The following is a 22,512-nucleotide window of genomic DNA, read 5'->3' on the forward strand; positions in this document are numbered from 1 at the left end:
AAAACGTGTACATGTGATTACCTGTGTAATTACTTCAAGGAACTACTATTACTATTTGCTATGCTGTTTTCTACAAATGAATGCAGAAACTAAAACTAGGCTCTTAGCATTAAAATATGCTTTGAGGTTTACTTGGTTTATTAACAGCTTTCAGAAAACACCCCAAATAACTACATATCCCAAGCTTCAGAGGAGCTTTTATCATATACATTGTGTTTACCCGTATTAGTGACTCCTTATGTAAATATCTTAGGCACTTGTAATGACTGATTTTTTTGCCTTTTAACTACTTAAGTTACATCTCTATGACTTACTGATTTATAAAAAACAAATTAAAGACTTATGATCCCATGTTCACTGCAGCATTATTCATAATAGACAAGATATGGAGACAATCTAAGTGTCCATCAACGGAAAACAAAGATCTGGTATATATACACAATGGAATATTATTCAGCCATGAGAAAGAAGTACATCCTGCCATTTGTGACCACATAGATGGACCCTGAGGGCATTATGCTACGTGAAATAAGTCAGAGAAGGAGAAATACTGTATACTGTCTTTTATATGCAGAATCTAAAAAAAAGCCAAATGCATACAAACAGACTACAATGGCAGTTACCAGGGAAGAGGGGGTGGGAGAAAAAGGATCCAGATATTGGTCAAAGAGTATAAACTTCCAGCTACTAGATGAAAAAGTTCTGGGGATCTAATGTACAGTATAGTGATTATAGTTAAGAATACTGTATTATATACTTGAAAGTTATGTACAGGGAACTATATTCAATATCTTGTAACTTATGGTGAAAAAAGAATATGAAAATAAATACATGTATGTTCATATATGACTGAAGCATTATGCTATACAACAGAAATTAACACAACATTGTAAACTGACCATACTTCAATTTAAAAATATATATATAAAGAAAAAGAAAAGGAAAGTTGCTAAGAGTAACATCTTAAATGTTCTTATCCCAAAAAAGAAATGGTAATTATGTGACCTGACACAGGTGTTGCCTGATGAAATTATTTTGCAATATATAAATGTACCAAATCAACACACTGTATACCTTAAACTTACACAATGTTATATGTCAATTATACCTTAATAAAGCTAGGAAAAAATAAAGACTTAGGAGAAACTCTATGTAAATACAGATCTAGAAAGCTAGCTTCCATGCTGAGTTTTTTCAAGAATTACATTAAAATGACATGACCTGTGGCAACTAACTTCAGGCAACTTAGAAATGTTAATCTTTTGAGAGTATACTTAACTACTCTTTCAGATGCATTTTTGTAAAAGTGAACAAAGAAATTCAAGAAAGAAGACAAACTTATTTTAGATTCCATTTACTGATACCACTTAACACTATATTCATAGATGATCTTAACAGACAATGCTAAATAATATATAATGATTTATAATACAGTCAGGAGTACCTCTTCCTTAAAATTTTTAGCAATTGAGAACCATATGACAAATCCTATAAAATGTGGGAATTTATATATTTTACCTCTTGGGTTCTCCTGGAGAAGAAAGACAAAGAAGTGTTTGTTTTCTATCGATGCACTAAGATTACATTTCTGATTTATTTAGTCATGTGATGCTAACATTTTCATGGTTTCTGGATAACTAAAAAGGCTATCGGTTTGTGTAATTTCTGAACTTAATTCAAGCAATCAGTGATAAATCAACAGTACTGCACTTAATATTTGGGGGATTAGATGTATATGACATTTTTCTCATCCTCAAAGGCATTTCTCACCCTAAGGCAGAAAAAAAAATTCTAATATATAGCGAACAAGTGACCAGTCACCTGAGTTAACAAATGTTCACTGCATTCTACCAGACAAGATGAATTCAAGAATAAATAATAAGCATGGCTATTGTTCTCCAAAGGCTTACAAGCTCATGGAGTAGAGACATTTTTATCTTTTCCTATTCCGTTCCTCTCAATGCTACCGAGTGAAAAAATTCTCTCATTTCTTCCATCCTGGTTTTTCTCTACAGATTCTTTCCACCATCACTACTGTGACCTGGGCTGACGGCACTAAACACGTAAGGGCTTCAGGTGCCCCTCCCTCTGCCTGGAATGCTCCTCCTCCACTCTTCTAGGTGGCTTCTGTTCTCTGGTAGGTTGACTGACGTGTGACTCCTCAGGGGGGCGTCCTCTTCTGACTCAGACATAACACTACCTGCCCTCTCCCACTCCCTGTGACCTCTTCTTCCATGACACTCTTCACAGCAGTAATTATGCATTTATTTATTTTTCTTACTCCCCACACTTAAGTCTAAACACCACGAGAACAGAGCTGTGTGCCTTGTGCACTGATGTATCCACAGTACCTGGCACTCAAATATGTCAAGAGTGTAAAGGGAAGCATGAGATCAGAGAGCTGAGGTATACGGGAAGATAGCTGGGCTCTCTGGGGCTTCCAGGGCTCTCTGAATCACCACCTCTGCATAATCATGGATCACCACCAAATATATGTCCTACTGCCTCACAAAGCTCCTTAAGGGCAGCCTTAGTCACTCTGTCCTGGCACACAGACACGCTCAATTAATGATTTTGAACGAATGAATATGAAAAGAGGACCTATACATGGATAACTTCCAGAAACAGCTGGTTATGCTTAGTTTGGCCATACTTTTGAATGTGGCTCATGGTAATTTTTACACATATAACACGTTAGCTAAATGCTTTCTAATCCATGTGATTACCCACATATATATACATACATAAAAAAGCACTCCATAACCGCAATTGTGCTTTCCAGGTGACCCCAACCTCTGGACATGTTTTTAGAATCACTGGTTCATAGCAGAGCTAATTTTAACCTCTTTACTTTCAAATAAAATCTAGAATTTACTTTTGAACTATTCAGGGACTACGACCATATTCTGCATAAACTATGTGCAAGTTTTAACTTGCTGCTCCCAAGAAATGAGATGCTGGTAAGTTGCCATATCCTTACAAGGGTTCCAAACGTTTGCTCATGCCATGATGGTTTTGGAAACATAAAGAGTAGCTCTAAGCAGTATTGAAACAGTTAACCAGCTACTTGGTAAACGCTCAGATTGTACTCTTAACTATATTACTAGATTAATAGACTAAAGAGCACAGAAAACACATTATATGTAAATTTATTGTGCCCTATACTCATATATATTACCCAAATCTAAGATTTCCTAATGATTTTCCTTTCCTGCAGTATATAATCAAGAATACTATGACTATACACAGATACAAGTATACACAATAAACCCTATTAACATATTTGTCAGTGTAAATAACTATAAATCAACATGACCATGTTGACTTAGCCTAAGTACATAATATATTCTGAAGTGAATTAAATGCCTACAGACCTACTACTTATTGGTGACTTGTGACCTATTGTGCCAAACAACGAATGAATTTTGTTAATTATCATCTTTTTCAAGTTTGGTCTCCATATGGGCTTAAAATTTCTTCAGGATAAATCTGGCAAAGACTGGGGCAGAGAAGCAGAAGATTAGAGTCAAATTCTAATTCTGAGATCTACAGATTTTAGAAAAACTCCCTAGCCTCCTTATACCTCAGGTTCTTTTTTTCTTTGAAAATGGGTAAATTCTACTTCTCATGAGACAATTGTAAAATAAAATGAGTGGAGATAAAACTGTAAAAAAATTAAATGGTATAAAAATATAGGTTTAAATACAAACCCCTCTAAGGCCCTTTAATAAATAGATTTCTATATACACCATACCATCTAATCTTCAGAAGCACTAAGGATAGTGCATAGCCTAGCCTTCAGAGTTCTGAACTGAAATAAACTATTAAAAGATGATCTCTTGAGGAAGAAAATAAAGGAAGAAGAAGAACAAAGATGATCTTTCTCTCAGTTGGCATCACTGAAATTTAGTGAGTTAAAAGCAAGTATTCCTCCCCGGCCTTTTGGGGCATGACGCTTTCTATAAATTAGTCTGGAGCTTGTGTTAAACTGTGAGGCATGACCCACAGACAAGATATCCAACAACACTATTTGAAGTGTAAATGCCTACACTATTATTTCCAGGTATAGCAATAAATTACTTTTTAAATTCTTACATCTTCCTTTCCCCAAGGACAGCCTCTCAGATCTCACCATTTTCCACTGGTTAATACCATGTTTCAAAGTGAACCAGTACATAAAGCAGGTTTCAATTTGCTGTTTATGATTTAATGCTGCTAAAATTCATTCCCAAGTATAGAAGACTTAATTGTCATTATGGGTTTCAATCTGTAAGTCTAGTTATTAGATGGTATTATTGTTCAAAAGTTCATCCCATTATATTAATCCATTCCAGGACATTACAATGCTATGCTGTCTTCTGTGCTAGTGTTCTAACTTTAAATGAGTTTATCGTTCAACAGTAATAACTGATGGATCACATATTTTGAATTCACAGTGCCATCTGGAAGGAATTTAAATAATTTTAATTATGTGTACATATCATGGAAAAGCATAGGGCACAACTTCTTCTGCCTAATGTTCTATTTAAAGACAGAGATGGTGAATTTAACTTATTTAATTTTTTATGTAGCACAGTAACATATCAGTGTTTTTAATGATTATAAACTCGGTGCTAAATCTCATGCCCAGCCACAAAAGACCACAAGAGGACATCTTACTCATTTCTTGGACTAAAGGCAAGATCACTTTAAGATGATCAAGAGAAAGGGCCTTATAAATCATTACTCACTGCCCCCCACCCCCTGCTTTTACTTGATAGATGAGGAAACCAGCTCAGAGGGATGAAGTGATTTACCTAAAAGAATATTACAAGCAGCACAGCCAGAAGAACCCAAGTTCACCTTTTGAGAGGTATATGATGGTAAGAACGTGTTTTATTTTTAGAGACTGACAAAACGATCACAAAACCATTATATTATTCACATTTCCTCCCAGAAAATTATTCTTTCTAGAATTACATCAGGCTCAGGATGTATTTGATAAACTGCTCCCATAATAAAATGGGCACTGACACAAGATAGCCCTTCTAAGTTTTAAAGATCAGACAGGGCATATTGTTAAGGTAATGACTAATGTGGCAGTATTTCTTCATTATTTCTGAAGCACATGTTTACCAACTTTAATATTTGCTTTCTATGATAGATTGGTTAGAAGAATACACATATTGTATTAGATGCTATCATATTTGAGGGGAAAAGAAAAACATTCTAATTTTTTTAATAAAAAATAACTTATCTCAATTAGATATCATTTTTAATGTTAAAAAAGTATCAGTATGGGCAAAAGGAACCAGGTTCAGAATTATTTTAAAAGGAGCCTTATTTTTATTAATGCTTATACATAAATTTTATCACTAATTTCATAATTATCCTCAAACTAGCTCACTGTTTACATGGTGCTTTCCTCATTATTATGAGGTTAGAATTTCCAAATTGTTACTCTAGCTGCAGTATTCAAACATACCAGCATTAAACCGGAAGAATAATACACTATGAGCCAATTTATATCATTCATATCAGTAGTAGGTATGAATGTATGCATACAATGCTTAAATGAAGGCAAACTATGAAAATGTTGAAAAGAGGGATAAACTGAGTTAGCCAAAGAAAGGCCCCTTCTATAGTTACTCCCCCCAAACAAATCAAGTAAATTAACAACTTAAACAACATAAGTGAGTGAACTGAGGTATATATGACAGTAGGGAGTAGCAGGATCTCTGGTGAAGTGAAGTGTACAAGGTTCATCTAAAGGTATTAAATTTTTTTTAAGTGAGGCATACAAAAAATACAACATTCTAATTTCAAGTGCTTTCTTGATGCCAACACACTTAACCTAAGACTATATCCATTCCCATTTTTATAGCATATAGAGTAAGTTATAAAACAAGTATTTAAATAATATGGTAATTTAGAAAAGATTTTATAAATTAGTTGTTTATAAATGCCAGGTTATATGCCTGAATCCATAAGTTAACTTTGAATTGATTTCTCTTTTGATACTATACACAGTGAGAGTAAAGCAGTAGAAAATAGACATTTGACAGCAATTTAAAAACCTTGCTCTGGGAGCCATTATCAGATAATTCATGTGCTATCTCTGTTTGATTTGCAAAAATTGGGTTGGTTGATTTATGCGGAGGAGAAATGTTATACAATTACTTTCCAAAATATGTTATAAAAATGAAATTGTACAAATGAAATCAAATTCTGCAGGCTATCAAAAATTTTCTATACATGAATTTTAACTAATACTTAAACCTGTTTCCTTTATTTAGTAACGTAATTTTTCTAACTCTTTTTACTGTGAGGTAAAGCAAGTGCTTATCATCTCTATTCTTATTTTTAATGAAAATATTACTAAAATGTCACCTCTACCTAATAATACAGAGTTTTATTCAAAGCCTGAATTCTGGGCATCTCTATGGTTTTTTTCCTTTAAATTATATCTATTTCATTGTAGTTTTCATTTTCTCTTCGTTAGAAATTGATGAGTTGGATTACCTTTTATCTAAGAGATATGAATAATTAAATCTCAACTAAATAAAAGGGGAAACCAGACACTTTTACTTTTCTTTAATTATAATTGTATAAAAGCTTTTGGTTGGAAAAAAAAACAATGCAACAATTAATGCAGTTAAATTATTTACAAGGATGCTCAGTGATAAATCAAATACAACTTCATTCTCTACTTCCATTTTATTACACCTAAAATCCATTTATAACTATAGGAAAGCACTTGTAAATTTTAAGATAAAAATCTTACGATTGTAGAAACTATCAACAGAGACAGTCAAGAGTTATTAATTCTACACTTTTCTTAGGAACATTTAAAATTTGCCTCACAACATCCCTCTGAGGTGACGAGAAAAGAAATGGACCAAGATATGAGTATCAGATTACATAGGAAAATAGCTACATTAAAGTCTTAAAAGAAACAGCATCTATGAACGAGTTCTACTTTGAAGTCCAGAAAAATCAGGTTGCTTATTTTTTCACTATCTTTATCAGGAATAATAGCTATTTTGATTTTTAAGAAACAGAAAATTTTCTCCATCAAGAGCTTTTAAGACTTCTGAAAATTATGTGGAGCAGGTATAATAGCATTTTGCCAAAGGAACAAAACACAGGATGCCACGCCAAGTCATTTTTTCCTTTTGCTACTCAGAGATATCTTAAATGCTATCTAGGCATACTCAGGAATTCTTACAGTTAAGTACAGTTCTTTTGACTCTTCAAAGTTAAATCTGTGATGATTGGGTCTTTTTAAAGTGTCATGTTTCTTCCATGTTAGTTAGTCTCTCAGTCAGGGACTATTTGCATCTTTTCAATTAGGCTAAACTGCAGATCTTCTTCTTCCATGAGAAATGGTGACTCCACTATGTTCCAAAACTAGATGTGGTCACAGAAGTGGGAAGTCGGGAAAGGGAAGTGAGTCCAATTTCTTCTTTATTGTTTCTGCCCAAGACACCTATTTCTCTCCAAAAAACTAAAATGTGATACACGTCTAGTTCAGGGCTTGACACCTAGTAGGTCCTGTGGGCTGTGAGACCTCTAAGATAAAGTACATCTTCCTTGCTACGGAAACTAAGACTTTGTGACAATATATAATAATGACAGGATGGCTTAGCTATGCCTTTTAAAAGAAGCTGAAAAGGTATGACTACCATACAATAGCAGTGTTTTGGACTCAGGTAACACCCAATTACGTGCTTCTTCATATAATTTAACAAATTACTAATACCTATTCTCTATATATCTAGAGGAAAAAAATCTATTATTTCATAGAGCAGAGAGGCTTTAGGTTGTCTCTTCAATAGTAACTTAGCCTGTGAGTAAAGCATACCCTAAAATGATCCAATTACAAAAAACTATTAAGCCAAAGGATTGAATATACTTTCTAAAGTCACTTTTGCCAACATGCTTTTTCATTAACCTCATATTACAGATGCCAAAGCACCTATGAAGGAAATCTCTCTATATAACTGTCGGGGCTTCCACTGAGGGGGAAGAAATCACTAACCAGCCAGAATAAATATTAAATATAAAACACTAAAATACTAGGAATACAGGGGAACTTCCTCAATCTCATAAAGAGCATCCATGAAAAGCCTCAGCTAATATTATATGTAAGGATGCAAGACTGAAAGCTTTCCCCTTTAGGTCAGGAAAAAGACAAAGATGTCCCTTCTTGTCACTTCTATTCGGCATTGTACCAAAGGTTCTAGACTGGGCAGTTGTCAAGCAAATGAAAGCAAAGGCATCAAGAATGGAAAGGAAGAAGTTAAAATTACCTCTATTTGTAGATGACATGATTTTGTATATAGAAAATCCTAAGGAAGCTACTAAAAAACTGTTAAAACTAATAAATGAATTTTAGCAAGTTTATAGGATACAGTATCACTATACAAAATCCTGAGGAAGCTTCTAAAAAACTAATGAAACTAATAAATGAGTTTAGGAAGTTTATGGGATACAATATCACTATACAAAAATCAATTGTATTTCTATATTCAGCAATGAACAGTTAGAAAATAAAGTTAAGAAAACAACTCCACTAATAACAGCATTAGAAAGAATAGTTAGGAATAAATTTAACAAAAGAAGGGAAAAACTCATACTCTGAAAATTAAACAACACTAAACAACATCACAGGTCATGGATGGATAACTCAGCATTATTAAGATGGCCATCCAAATTGTTCTATAGATTCGAAGCAATTGCTATCAGGATCCCAAATGACTTCTTTGCAACAATTCACAAGCTGATCCAAAAATTTACATGGAAATTCTCGGGACTCAAAACAGAACAATCTTAAAAACAAAGAATAAAATTAGAGAACTCACATCTTCAAATTTCAAAATGTACTACAAAGCTACCATACAGAAGAATAGCATGAGGATAGACCAGTGGGATGGAACTGAGTGTTCAGAATAAACCCTCACATTTATGGTCAACTGACTTTTCACAAGGATGTCAAAACAACTCAATAGGAAAATAACAGTCTTTTCAACAAATGGCACTGGGATAACTCGATATCCACATGCAAAAGAATAAAGTGGGCTTCTATCCAACATCATATACAAAAATATTCAAAATGAACAAGATCAAAATGTAAGAGTTAAAACTATAGAACTCTCAGAAGAAAACATAGGTGTAACTCTTTGTGACCATGGAGTAGGCAATGGTTTCTTAGATATGACACCAAAAGCACAAGCAACATAGGGGGAAAGAAAAGGTAAATGCGACTTAACTAAAATTAACAACATTTGTGTTGCAAAGGACACCATCAAGAAAGTGAAAAGACAACCCACAGAACTGGAGAAAATAGGTGCAAATCATTTATTTGATAAGGAGTTAACATCAGAATATATAAACAATTACAACTCAACAGCAAAGAACCCAATTAAAAATGGACGAATGGTCTGAGTAGCTATTTCTCCAAAGAAGATACACAAGTAGCCAATAAGCACATGAAAAAATTTTTGACATTAGCCATCAAGGAAATATAAATCAAAACCATAAAGAGATACTACTTCACAGCTATTAGGATGGCTATAATAAAAAAGACAGATAATAACAAGTGTTGATGATGATGTGGAAAAACTGGAACCCTTACATACTGATCGTAGGAATTTAAAATGGTGCAGCTGCTTTGCAAAACAATCAGGCAGTTCCTCTCAAAGGTTAAACACAGAATTACCATATGACAGTTACTCCATTTCTAAGTATACACTTGGAGAATTGAAAACATATGTTCACACAAAAACTCATACACAAATGTTCATAGCAGCATTATCCATAACAATGGTGGAACTTCCAGAAAGCGGAAACAATCCAAGTGTCTATCAACTGATGATTGGTTTAACAGAGTATTATTCAGCAATAAAAGGAAGTGAAGTACTGACACATCCTACAACTTGGATAAACCTTGTAAACACACTAAATAAAAGAATCCAGCTATAAAAGACCACATATTATATGATTCCATTTATACAAAATGTCCAGAACAGACAAATCTACAAAGACAGAAAGCAGATTAGCAGTTGCCTAGGATTGGGAGAGGCAGGGGATGTCTTCTAGGAGGAAGGGGAAGAAGGAAGTGGCTGCTAATGGGTAAAAAGCTTTGAGGGATGTAATGAAAGTTTTCTAAAATTAACTGTGGTGATGGCTGCACAACTCTGAAAATACCAAAAAGCACTGAATTATACACTTAAAATAGATGACTTGTCTAGTATGCAAATTATATCTCAATAAAACTATGAATGATATGGGAATGTTAATTGGTAAGTAGACCCCATTAGAATTAAAAAGGTAAACTAATTATTCTTCATATTGGTATATTTGTTAGCCACTCCTAGTATATGTATGTTTTCTGATGCTAATAATCAAGTTGCACCAACTTATAGACCCCTTTCTGTCATCTCAGTAACAATAAAAGCATGTACATTCTTTTTTCACACAACACATTTATTTCCTATCTATTACATGCCTAAATGACTAGAAACAACAATATGGGCTACCAAGAAATGCAAGTCAATCAGGCTTAGCCAGAAGCTAAGAATCTAGCAGGGGAATTTAGTAAGTGATGATAAATGTGTGTTGAACGATGATAAAAAATGAGACAATGAGTATCTGGAAATGTGATACAGAAAATAAATCCTCTTGAAGTTTAGTAGAAGGAGGGCTGCCTCAACTAGGATGGACCCTAATGATCAACGACTCAGGAGTCCTCTCTGGTCTAATTTAGCCATGAGCAAATAGTGACGCTGAACACCTCTTCCCTGGACTTGCTTCCGTTCCTGTAAAATGAAGTGTCTGGACTATTTAGTAGTGCAAGTTCCTTCTATCTCCAAAGTTCTAAAATCAACATTTAGACTTCAATTTAGGACAGAGTCATTAAAAAAAAAAATCAAACTATTTTGTCTACACTGGATATATGGCTAATCTAAACTGTCAAAGGAAAATGGCAAACTGATAAAAAACAAATAAAAGTAAAATTTACATGGATTTCAACTGTTTAGTCACATTTACATTTTACACACTCTACAAGGAAAGTAGGCCCTGAAACATGACTACTTTCAATACATTTCAGTGAATTGTCAGCTTATTTGCATAAATGTGAGGCTAATGTGTTACCCCACAAAGCACAAGTTGGCCCTCATCTTTACTTTTGCCAAATGTACATAGTAAAATTCTCAATTAAAAAAATTCTATATTCCCTAAATTCACTTCTTCGAGTCAAATAATAAGTACTTATTCTGGCCTTTATAAGAGATCAAAATTTTAAAAACACTGTGGTTATAACCGGTTTTAAAACCACAGAATACAAATATTGCTTCATTTCACAGAAAATACATCATTGTTCTCTGCACTTCTTTTGAAATAAAAAGAACAATTATTCTCAAGAAAAGAATGAAAATGATTCTATTACAATGAAAATGCACATTTTAGCATTCTTCACATTATTTAGGTATTTAGTAACATTATTAATAAAACTATCTTTAAAATTTCTTTACACAAACTATGAAACTTTGAAGACAATTTAAACTAAGTCAGTTAAACTCAAATCTCAAGTTTGGTAAGACTGACTGCTTTTCAAAAATAGAACTAGTTTTATATCTTAGCTTCAAGGTCTTATGAACCAGTGTAACTTCAGCTGACTGAAGCACCGTACAAAGGGCATTCAGAGCATGTACTCAGTTTCTGTGAGGGAAACTGTTTCCTTCGTATGTTTAATGAATGCCTACTGTACTAAGCACCAGTGACCCTAATGAATAAAGCACAGTCCTTGCCCCAGTAGAGACTGAGAAGCTAATGTTAACTTCCATATGTCAGCTTGGAGACAATAGGAATTTAACAAAGGAGACACATAATTCAGTCTGAGGACATGAGAGAGAGCTTACTGGAGGAGGTGATGCTGGAGTTTATAAGGATATATAGGGGTTCATCAGTTGGTGATCAAGTTAGAGGCAGAGATTGGGGGCAAGGAAGTATAAAGTACTATATGTTTGTGTGCGTAGCCACTCCAAAGAGAAGGGAGAACATTCCAAAAACAAGGGAGCAAAGACTTGCAGAGGAGCAATAGCATGGCTGCTTGGTTGTAAGTGGAGGACTACAAGCAATTGGGAGTAAATGCTACAGAAGCACAAAATGATGAGGCTGGGGAAGCCTCATCTGATGACTATGGACTGGTCTACATACATCACGCCTCTGAAATATTTTAAGGAGAGAAGTGACATGGTCAGATTTTTGTGTTTGAGAGAATAACACCTATCAGAATAGTATGTCACCAAATACTCAGGATTCCAAATCTGCAGATCATATCCTCCCAAATACCACCACCAAGAATTAAAAGGCAATGAATATTACTAGCTGGGAATTTGCTTAAGATCCTTACCTTGGGCTAAACCATATGTAAATCACAAAGATCCCTTTTGAAAGCCCAGACTAGAAACCAGATGGGTCATATAATCATCTCTCTGGTCTTATTTTTTTTTAATTTAGTATCTTTGGATGAACCTTGCACATTCCACCTTACTTCACAATTCCATACTGTCATGTACACAACAAATTTCACACATTTATGTGGCTTGCTTGGTCTCTGCCTACGTTCACCCCTTACTCTTATCCCTTACTATTCTAGTAAGAGGAAAGACGGAAAGCCAAATCCAAAGCAGGAACACTTTCCTCTGAGTCTTAGAACAGAACTGTCCATATCACACACCTCCCTTCCAATGGAATCCCCACTATGGTCTTTAAGAAGAGAAAGAGGGGAAAAGGGATTTTTAAAAGCCTGCCACAGGGAAGAGATCATAATTAATCTAAGGTCAATCTGTTCCATTGTGAATGACCACACCTCTAACTACAAACCTATCTTCCTGAAAATAGAAACTCATAATCACTAAGGATGGATTGGCGAAAATTCTTCCAGTTAATTACAATGGTAAGGCAGAAGGGAAGGAGGGGAAGGGATTAATCCCTACTGGAGATGTGTTAGTAATGTCATTATCTCATATGAATAGTATTTTTCTCCTTGCAAATAACCCATATTAAGCGATAATGCCTGACAAAATGCTTTAGCAAATTTTTACATTGTCTTTAAAAATTTTTAGAAGACATTAAAATAGAATAAAAGTTCTCAAAAAATTTAAGATAGGAAATTTAAGTATACATATGTAAAAAGCTAATAAAGTGAAAATTCTTGGTCACTAAACTGTATTTTTTACTGCATCTTATTTTTTAAAATATGAATTACTTCTTAGTTCCCAGCAATGCAGACCTATACATACTGCCAAATTACCATAACATCTCTTATAAAATGCTATCTGTTCACAATTATGGTAAAAGAAGTTCTGACATCTCCAAATTGCTGAACTGCAATCTCTCACAAATTGTCTTGGTCTTCAAATTAATTTTTCAAAACGAATTCTAATTTTCTAGGTTTGATGGTGGAAGAATAACAATATTTAAGTCAATTGTAACTGTAACAATAAGGGGAAGACTACAAGTCAAATTTTTCATCTGCACTTTTAGCAATGATAAAGCACTTTTTGTGAAATCAAGCCCTAGCTTTATACATGGTTTTATTTAAGCAAGAGTGATCCACAGAAATTACTTCTATTTTAGTTCATAACTATAATCTTAGGAGTTTTGCTTATTATCCATGAGAAAGAGACAAATGGCACAGCTGTGGAGAATACAGTACCCCCGAGTGTTTAACAGTCATTCAATTTTTTCCTGTTTGTATCATCTTCAAACTAAGTACAAAATGTATTTCATTCAAGATAAAACATTGTTTTTTTTTAACATGTAACTAAACTGGTATGTACATTTTCCTATGAAATTTAGTTTCTGAAATTGTACAAAAATCCCTAGTGACAGTTTTAAAGTAGTAGCTTTTGGAAATTCTGATAATAAATGAAAAAATTAATTTACTAAATACAAATGGAATGAATGTGCCCAGATTTCATAAATTTGGGTGAAATTGTAGTCATGATTTAAAGCAAAATCAATATACTAAACAGTAATGTTCTGCCTACATCCTTTAATGAATATCTGCTGGAAACACATAAAGTGGCAGAAAAAATCTCTTTTAACTGAATAGAAGATAGATGCAGTACTCCCAAAATGCATAAAATCTAGCAGCACCGTAAGAATACATTATCTAAATATCAAAAGAATTTAAATACAATTGGTGCTCAAAAAAGCTTACTTTCCATTAAGATAATCAAACTGTTTTTAAAATTTATCAGTACAAAAATAGCTTCATGAGCTACTACTGTATATACATACCTGCTCTCAACTCTCAAAAATATGACAGCAGTTATTTATCAATGTATTACTGAATATTTGAGGATCATAAATTTACAATAAACAAAATTAAAAGTTTTAGTTTTCAGTATTATATTTCAGCACTATACTCTAATAGCACTGGGATAGTATAAAATTAACTATTTCTAAGAGAATTTTAGATAGCTTTAAATCTTTTTTTAAAAAGCCTAGATTTTATTAAGAAATAACAAGTAAATTCCACAATTCCATACAGCTGATGTTATGAAGCAAACAAGTCCTCCCTGGAGTGAGAGAACAAACACTTTCCCCATATAAATATATGCTGGTCTATTAGCACGAAGAAGTTATTTTATTTAGTATACAGTTGACCCTTGAACAATGCAAGGGATTAGGAGTGCCAACCCTCCATGCAGTCAAAATTGATGCATAGCTTTACAGTTGGTCCTCCATATACAGGTTCCACATCCACAGATTCAACCGTGAATCATGTAGTACTGTAATATTTACTACTGAAGGAAATCCACATATGAGTGGACCCTCGCAGTTCAAACCTGTGTTAAGGGTCGACTGTATAACTATTCTAAGACTAAGGTCTCAAAAGATGCCCTCAACACTTCAGTGGGTCAGAGTGTATACCTGCTAAGTCCCCAAAGGATATTATCATTTAGGTTAAAAAATTATTTTTTAAGGAAAAATAGTGATTTAGATAAAATTTAATACCATTTCCCCAAAGAAATTAAACATTTTCATCCTCATAATCTCCCTATTTTATACATCCCTAGACTATACCAAAACATTGTTAATTTACTGAAACTTATTCAATAAGAATGTTTCTGCATAGCTATGACAAAGACACAAAACATGACTACAGCACTTGACTAAAGAGTATTGAGCAGCCCATACATTTTAAAACTGAGTTCAGCAGTGTAATTTTTAAAAAAACAAAGAAAAGAGTAAATAAAGGTACCCCTACAATGCCAATGAATTAAAATATAAAAAAAAATTTAGTAGCTTGGTAAATACGTTTTTTTTAAGTTCAAAAGTAATTAAAAAAAAATACTTGTGGATAAAATTGTATGTCTAGGATTTGCTTTAAAAATAACACAAAACTGGAAGGGTGGATAGGATTAGAAATGAAACAAGACTGGCCATTTTCCCCTAACTGTTGAAGCTGGGAGATGTGTTCATGGGAGTTCATTATAGTACTCTCTCTTTCAAAGATACTTGGAAATTTGTGTAAATTTAAAGGCTAACAAAAGTCTTGCTTTTCTCTTTAAAGCAAGTAATACAAAGCTTACAGAGAGTCGACAAACTATAAACACATTACTAAAATTTTCAGAGCTAAATGAAAATCAGGGCCTTCTTTTGGTGTGTTAATTAATGAATTAATAAGATTTAGGTATAAGATTTGAATTGCTTGCTAAGTAGCTATTACTACAATCAACTCTTAGTTAACTTGACTGACTGGGTCACTGTTCCCTATATTCTTCCATCTTTAAAAGAAAAAAAAACAAGAACTGCACAGATATTCTAGTGATTTTGCTCCTTATTTAGCAGCAAAATGGTATCAACCAGAACAAAGGAATGTTGGCAAAATATCTCTTTTGCCATTCATTCTTTTCTGCTGAAATAAGTGCTAAGGAAGAAAGGCAAAAATAAATAGTATAAATAAGACTTAAAAATACAGATTTTTAAACGTTCTTTGCCATGGGGGAAAAAAAAGGATAATACATCAAGTTTAAACATTTATGAGTTTCAGATTTAAACAAAAATTATTTTAATATTCTTTGTGTCTCTAATTCATGAAACACTGATCTTATCTCTCTATAGTTCTCATAAAATAGGAACAGTTATTAACTTCCTGATACAACAATGTACTTGTTTTGGGTCCTGGGATTCTATTAAGACGCACTATTAACTGGCAGTACACACTAGTATCAAAAGAGCTGAGCTGTAGTCCTAAAGTTGTTATTAATGAACTATGTGACCTAGGACAAATCACCTAACTTCAGAGATTTAATCTCTTTATATGCCAAAGGCACATGCTTTCAAACTTTGACATCTTACCCTATAATACAGCACACACATAAATATGTATGTTAGTGACATACAGTTTCTTCTTTTAACGTGGGTTTTATTCTGGTGTTTCCCATTTAATTTTATTACATTTTATTTTTAAGAATATGTTATATAACCCAAGTTGATTTCAGGCTACCATAGTTTGGAAAATCCTAGATTACATGTCTCTGAGTTCTCTATCTGACATTTTGAGATTCTGACATTAGTTATAAAATACTCAATCTTCTATCTCAGCTAGAAATCTTGATTTCAGTCAAGTAATGAGGTGAATAGTCTTTAATATTGACTGATGTAAAATCAAAATAAGTTCAGAGAATAAGTCTTCTAAAATCCTGTAAGTAAGATATTTTTTAAATAATAAGAAAACTGTAAGATTATGTAATACCTTTAACAAAATTAAAAGCTTAAATTGACCTGTTAAGTTTTATTTTCAGAACTCAAATATCTCCTTTGCTAATCTACATATTCCAGTTGTCAAAGAAGTTATATCTTCACATCAAAGTAAGTAACTTCTATTTGACTCCCAAGAGCAGAGAAAATCAATAGATGACCAATCACAGTAACTCCAAATACCAAGGGCCAGCAAAATAATAAACATTTAGAAATTTTTAGGTGCATAAACTAGAAATAGCTTTTACAAATGATAAATACAAAAGTTCATATTTCCTCCTTAATGCTACAGTATTCAATCCATGTCTCGTTCAAGTGTTAGCCAAAGAAATCAAGTTTATAATTATGTTCAGTGCAGTCATATTTATTTATTAAATGGATATGTTTAACAGGAAAGAAATTTTTCCTTCCCTCAACATTAGTATTTTTTTAAACTGTGTATGAATCACGTTGCTCTTTAATTGTAATTGCGTATTTTAAAAACCTGTATGATTTACAAATCAGTGTAAACATACAGTCTTCAGGTTGGTGGAACCAAAAATTTTCATGTGATTCACTCATTTTTATAGCTATAGAAAAGAGAATATGTTTATACTGCAATACTTGAAGCATGAGCTCTATGAGAATTCCAAAATGTGCCTACTCTTTTATGCAAAATTGTTAGCAATTTTAGGAACAAATTAGAATAGTCTCATAGTCAAATAGTTTTTCTACGTTCATTCCTAAAAAGACCCTAATTTCTTCTTCCTCAGCCATTGAGGTCCCACAATGTTAGTCTTCAGTAAGTTTAATCCTATGTCCCTAATATTCAACAAATTCAATCAAAATTTAAATTCTCGTAAAAAAGAGTTTGGAATATCTCATTTCACAATTCTTCTGAATATGCTCAAGAAGTTGATTTTTTTAATTGGTCCAAAGAACACAACAAAGGAAAAGTGTTTTCTTAATGTTAACTAAAACTGCCTAGTCAAAAGTTTCCAAAGAAGGAAAAAAATTAGTTTTAAGATAATGACTGATAGGTATTTGTTTAGCAATACTTCAGTTTCAAAGATCTCCTTACACCTCCAAAATCCCACAGTATGGCCAATAATTAATGTAACTAGCTTGGAACACATTTAGGATAAATTGCACCTTTTTAAAGTATCAAATTCTTTAAAATTCAGAAGCATATGAAGATTTATTTACTATTATTTGGTATGCAAAATAAATCTGATATTAAAATTAATAGGTCCATGCTAAAAGTCACCCCAATAACTTGTTCCCTTCTTCAAAATCATACAGTGAGGTCACCTCTAAGACGATGGTAAAGTTTAATTTCAGAGTAGGAAATCTATTTTTAAAATTTTGTAAGAATAAGAACATACAAGAGAATAGAAACTAGGTTAACAGAGGGCCTTTTACAGGCTGTGAAAAGAAATAAGTAGAAGAGATTTGCAATAATATATTGTTTCACTGAAAAACGATTTGTACTATAATCAGCTCAGTAGCCCTTTTTCTACAAGGGTAATGGAAATGCTCACTCCAGTTCATCTAGGCAACTATAAACTATAAATTATTAAAACCGGTCTGAGGTTAACAGTTAAAAAGAAAAGTCTGTCCTGGAATTTTCACTCAGGGTTGTAACTTTGCAAGATTTATCTGAAACTGAGTAAGTTTCCATATCTACATATTTTACTTAATCATGATGGTTGAATTGAAACTGTACCTATGTGAAAATGACAATGCATTCTGAGTCGGTTCAGGCCTTGGCTCCGAGTTCTGTGTCACATCAGGTGTTCTCTCATCATCTGTCCCATTGATACTTTCTGGTGTTAAAGGAGACTGAAGATCCCCGCCTGCTGACTCCTTTAAAAAAAAAAAGGGAGTGGAAATAAAAAAGAGTTATATATGTTAAAATACACAAGATCATCTAAAAATTAAAAAAGACTCTGGTGTATGTTTACTTATGAAGTATGGTTATATTTCAATTGACATTTGAGTCAAAGACTTAAAAAATGAACTGTGAAGGAGAAACAATTTTTTAACACACAAGAAAATTGAAAGAATACAATTTAAAAATGTAAACATTAAAAAAAGATGTAAACATAACACAATTTAGAAGTGTAATTTCAAAGAACCAAAAAAACTTCTGCATTTATATAATCAATTAATTGATTAGAATAAAAAATATTCAATAATTACTTGAGAAGAAAAAGATGGGACAAAAATGCAAGATTTTATTTTTTATTTGGGAGGGTAGGAAGGCGAAGAGAATGAATCTTCAACAAGTCTTAATTTTTCTTATCTGCCATTGTTTTCAATTCCAACAGTCATTTAGAAAAGTAACCAGAAATATTTCTATACCATATTATATATAATGATGTTAGTGTATTTTAGCTTTTCTTGCCTGCTACTCATAATGAAAATATTTTTCTTTGCAAAATTTCCTGTCTTATTTCTATGGATGTAAATTAAACTTATCCCACTGGAAAATAAATGGAATTTAAAATGAAGCTCATGCTGACACGTTCGTGACTGCCATCATCAGACTACCTAAATGTGATACTAGAAATCAGAATGAGAGGTCATTTGATAAACCCATTAACCAGGGAAGGTACTAGCACCAGATTGTTAAAGAGCAGCTTGGTGGACCCCTTGCAATCTCTGGGCAATAAAACTTAACAACTGAAATACGAGGTTATGTTGGGGAAGAAAATTAAAACACCAGCGTCCAAAAGGGATATGGGTCATAATTTGTCAGCTTGAAAGAATATACTATTTCCTCAAATAAAAACAAGAAGAATATGTGTAATATAGGAAAATGCTTATAACTAGAAAAAAAAGGATGATATAAGGAGATATTTAGATCACAGAAAAAGTATTGCATATGAAGAAGGACTAGGAAGAAATATAGAAAATATTAATGTAGTAAGACCAACTTTCTTTTCTGGGGCTTCTGGTTTTATATTGTTGTATGTGTTTTATTTCACATTTAAATATTTTAACTAATAGTTCCATAATGTTATAAATTGTACAAGCCATCAAAGATCAAAAGGCTACTTTCTTGATTTCACATTATCACTTAACTATTTTTCAATTATTAATGGAACCTCTAGTTTGATCTTCAATTTCATTATTTTTAAATCTTTCTCCTAAATCTATTGTTCCTATTAACTGATAGTCAATGCATGAATAGTTTGTAGGATAATATGACAACATGAAATTGTTCAACAACAAAGTCAAATCTCACTAAGTGAATAATGGGAACAATATCCAAAATGACTATTTCTAGATCAGTTATGGACCATATCAATTAGCTAGAAAAACTTCAAGCAGCCACTAAGAAACCATGAGGTATTCACATTTGGTTTCAATAAATCAGGAAAATTTTTCTCCAAGAAAGGCCAAACCAAACTAAAATAATCAAGGTTCACTGTCCAATGAACTAAACAGTAAGTTGGCCAGGACCTGATTCAGTGGAAATGATAACAGAGGCAAATTACCTTGTTATCCTGAAAAGGCATAACCAGTATTAGCAACTACGGATTTGCTAGAACTGGATGATAAGAGTATGAGGGACAAAAATAGATTAGGACTAAAAGAGAGAGGAAGAGGAATAGTCATTTGATTTCTGGTTCTTACTACATTCTGGGGGAAAATAAGAAAGATTATGAGGCATGGGTGTTGGGGAGGCTAGAAATGGTGATGCTGCTGAAGCAACTAAGAAGGAGAGAAGGAAGAAAGCGATAGAGGTTGCAATGATGCCAGTATCTCACTGCAGCAAGCTTTTCTTCCAAAAGCTCGAACATTAGCTGTGTTTAACAAAAGGCATATTTAAGTTATCCTAAACATTATATCTAAAATGAAAACAAAAAAGCTCAGAACATGTTTTATTTTTAAGGAGGTTTAAAAAAATTAATATTTGCTCATGAAAATAAGAAAGAATTCCAACAGAAATAAGGGAAATCAATCTTCTTTGCTCTCTAGCTTCTCCAACTACCCTAGAGGTAGCCAAAAGTATTGGGTGAAACCTTTCAGAAATTTAACATATGCTAAAAATAGCACTGTGAAACTTGTTTTACTTAACATATTCCAAACATCTAGTTGTTTTTTTAATATAAACTTTGTGTAATTTTCTAAACATCTAACTTTAGTTATTCCTTAAAAACCTTAACTTTCATAAAGCCAACATTTTACATCTTTAAATCAAATATTAAAATAAAAAACATGGAAGTATATTTATTAGACTACAAACTTTTGAAAAACTAGGATAACTTCTCCTTAGAAACAGAGAGGCTAGTCACTTCTATAGTAATCATTTAAGGAAAAAATTATCAAATACTATATTCTTTGATCATAGTTGATAAAAATAAAAAGTGTAAAATATAAATAAAAACTGAGATTTAATGAATTTCTTTCACCTCTACATCCTTATTTTGAGAAAATAAAACTCACATCTCACTGTTTCTGAGAAATTCTCCCTACACCCTACACCTACACATATAATCTATAACAATAGGCAAACTGGGAAAAAAAATTTGCATATTAAAATCTGAGCGTATCAAGGAAGCCAAAACTAACACATGTCCCCATTACATAAAAGGAGCCTCAGCACCGATGTAAGATTCAGAAAGTGCTTAAGAATTTGTTCCCTCTACTCTATTTATAGAGTGGCAAGAAAGCACTCCTACCCCCCCCCCCCCAAAAAAAGCAAAAAGCCCTAGAAATATCTTAAATCACATGGAAGGAAATGATGTTGGCCCTCACTCCAGGCCAGACCTTCAGAGTGGTAGCATCAGCCTACTCTCAGGTGTATGTGCTGCAGTAGGAGTGTGCAGGGCCAAGGGTTAGCTCTACTTAATGAAAACAAACTCATGCAATTACAATCAATTATTGGTGATTTATGTAAGAAAGAGAACATGAATTCCAATGAACAGATTTATATTTAAAGAAAAGACTTAAGCTTTAAATAAAAATATTGGTGAACAAATGAAATGTAATACTGCTGAATTTTAATTTATAAATTTAAAAGAATCTTAAAAAAAAGTCTTTACATTAACTGACTTTTCAGATTAATTCATCAACTGCTGGTTTTGATTCCAACAGACATGGAAGGCTTGTGCTGTACAACCTCCTATCCTCCCAACCTCTCCCACTCCCTTTCCATCTGTTCTTCAGCCTCATCAAGACATAGATCTCTTGGCCATCTGCTATTTTGCTACGTTGTCCGGCTCAATCCAGCTTTGCTTCTCTCCACAGTCAGCCTACAGCAGAAAGGCAATCACCTTAATTATACCCTCACCAGCATCATCCCAATTTTCAGGCTTCCTTACCTTCCACAACATCCATCTTGACAATTTCCAATTTCATATCATCATTCCCTATTTTCATGTGCCCAAGCTACCAAATGCTATGGGAGAAAATACATTAAATACAGTGGGTCATGTCATGAAAATAATTTTGAGCTCCAATTTCAGTTATGCTCTTGAAGTGCAGAGGATTCCTTAGTTTACTTACACTTGATTCTTCTTTTTCTTTACCTAACTGCAGTTCCAAACCTCTGCTCAAGGCTTCTCTTTCTTCAGTTGTACTTCCTCTTAGAGAATGATCTCTTTCTTCACAGAAAAAAATAGAAATAAACTGGCATAGACTTTCTCAGTTTCCCACCTATTTGCATCTAAATCCATTTTTATCTTTCCCTCCTGTCTCAGATGAAGTTGCTAATTTGTTTCCACCCTCCCCTCTCAAAACATTACATTCTTCTGCACAACG

General features: G+C 33.1%; 1 protein-coding gene across 14 annotated transcripts in view; it reads right to left on the minus strand.

Moving 5' to 3' along the window:
• Positions 1-22,512, minus strand: part of HOMER1 (homer scaffold protein 1) — a 187,064-nt gene that overhangs the window by 50,962 nt on the left and 113,590 nt on the right. For all 14 annotated transcript variants that reach the window (XR_012505302.1, XR_012505306.1, XR_012505296.1 and 11 more), the window contains one exon: positions 18,467-18,606. Coding sequence is in view for 4 of the 14 variants with exons in the window: in XM_045512325.2 (XP_045368281.1) it covers positions 18,467-18,606 (140 nt within the window). In the remaining 10 variants the exon portion in view is untranslated. The remainder of the gene's footprint in view (positions 1-18,466; positions 18,607-22,512) is intronic.

This window comes from Camelus bactrianus, chromosome 3, assembly GCF_048773025.1.
Source record: "Camelus bactrianus isolate YW-2024 breed Bactrian camel chromosome 3, ASM4877302v1, whole genome shotgun sequence".
Classification (NCBI taxonomy): Eukaryota; Metazoa; Chordata; class Mammalia; order Artiodactyla; family Camelidae; genus Camelus; species Camelus bactrianus.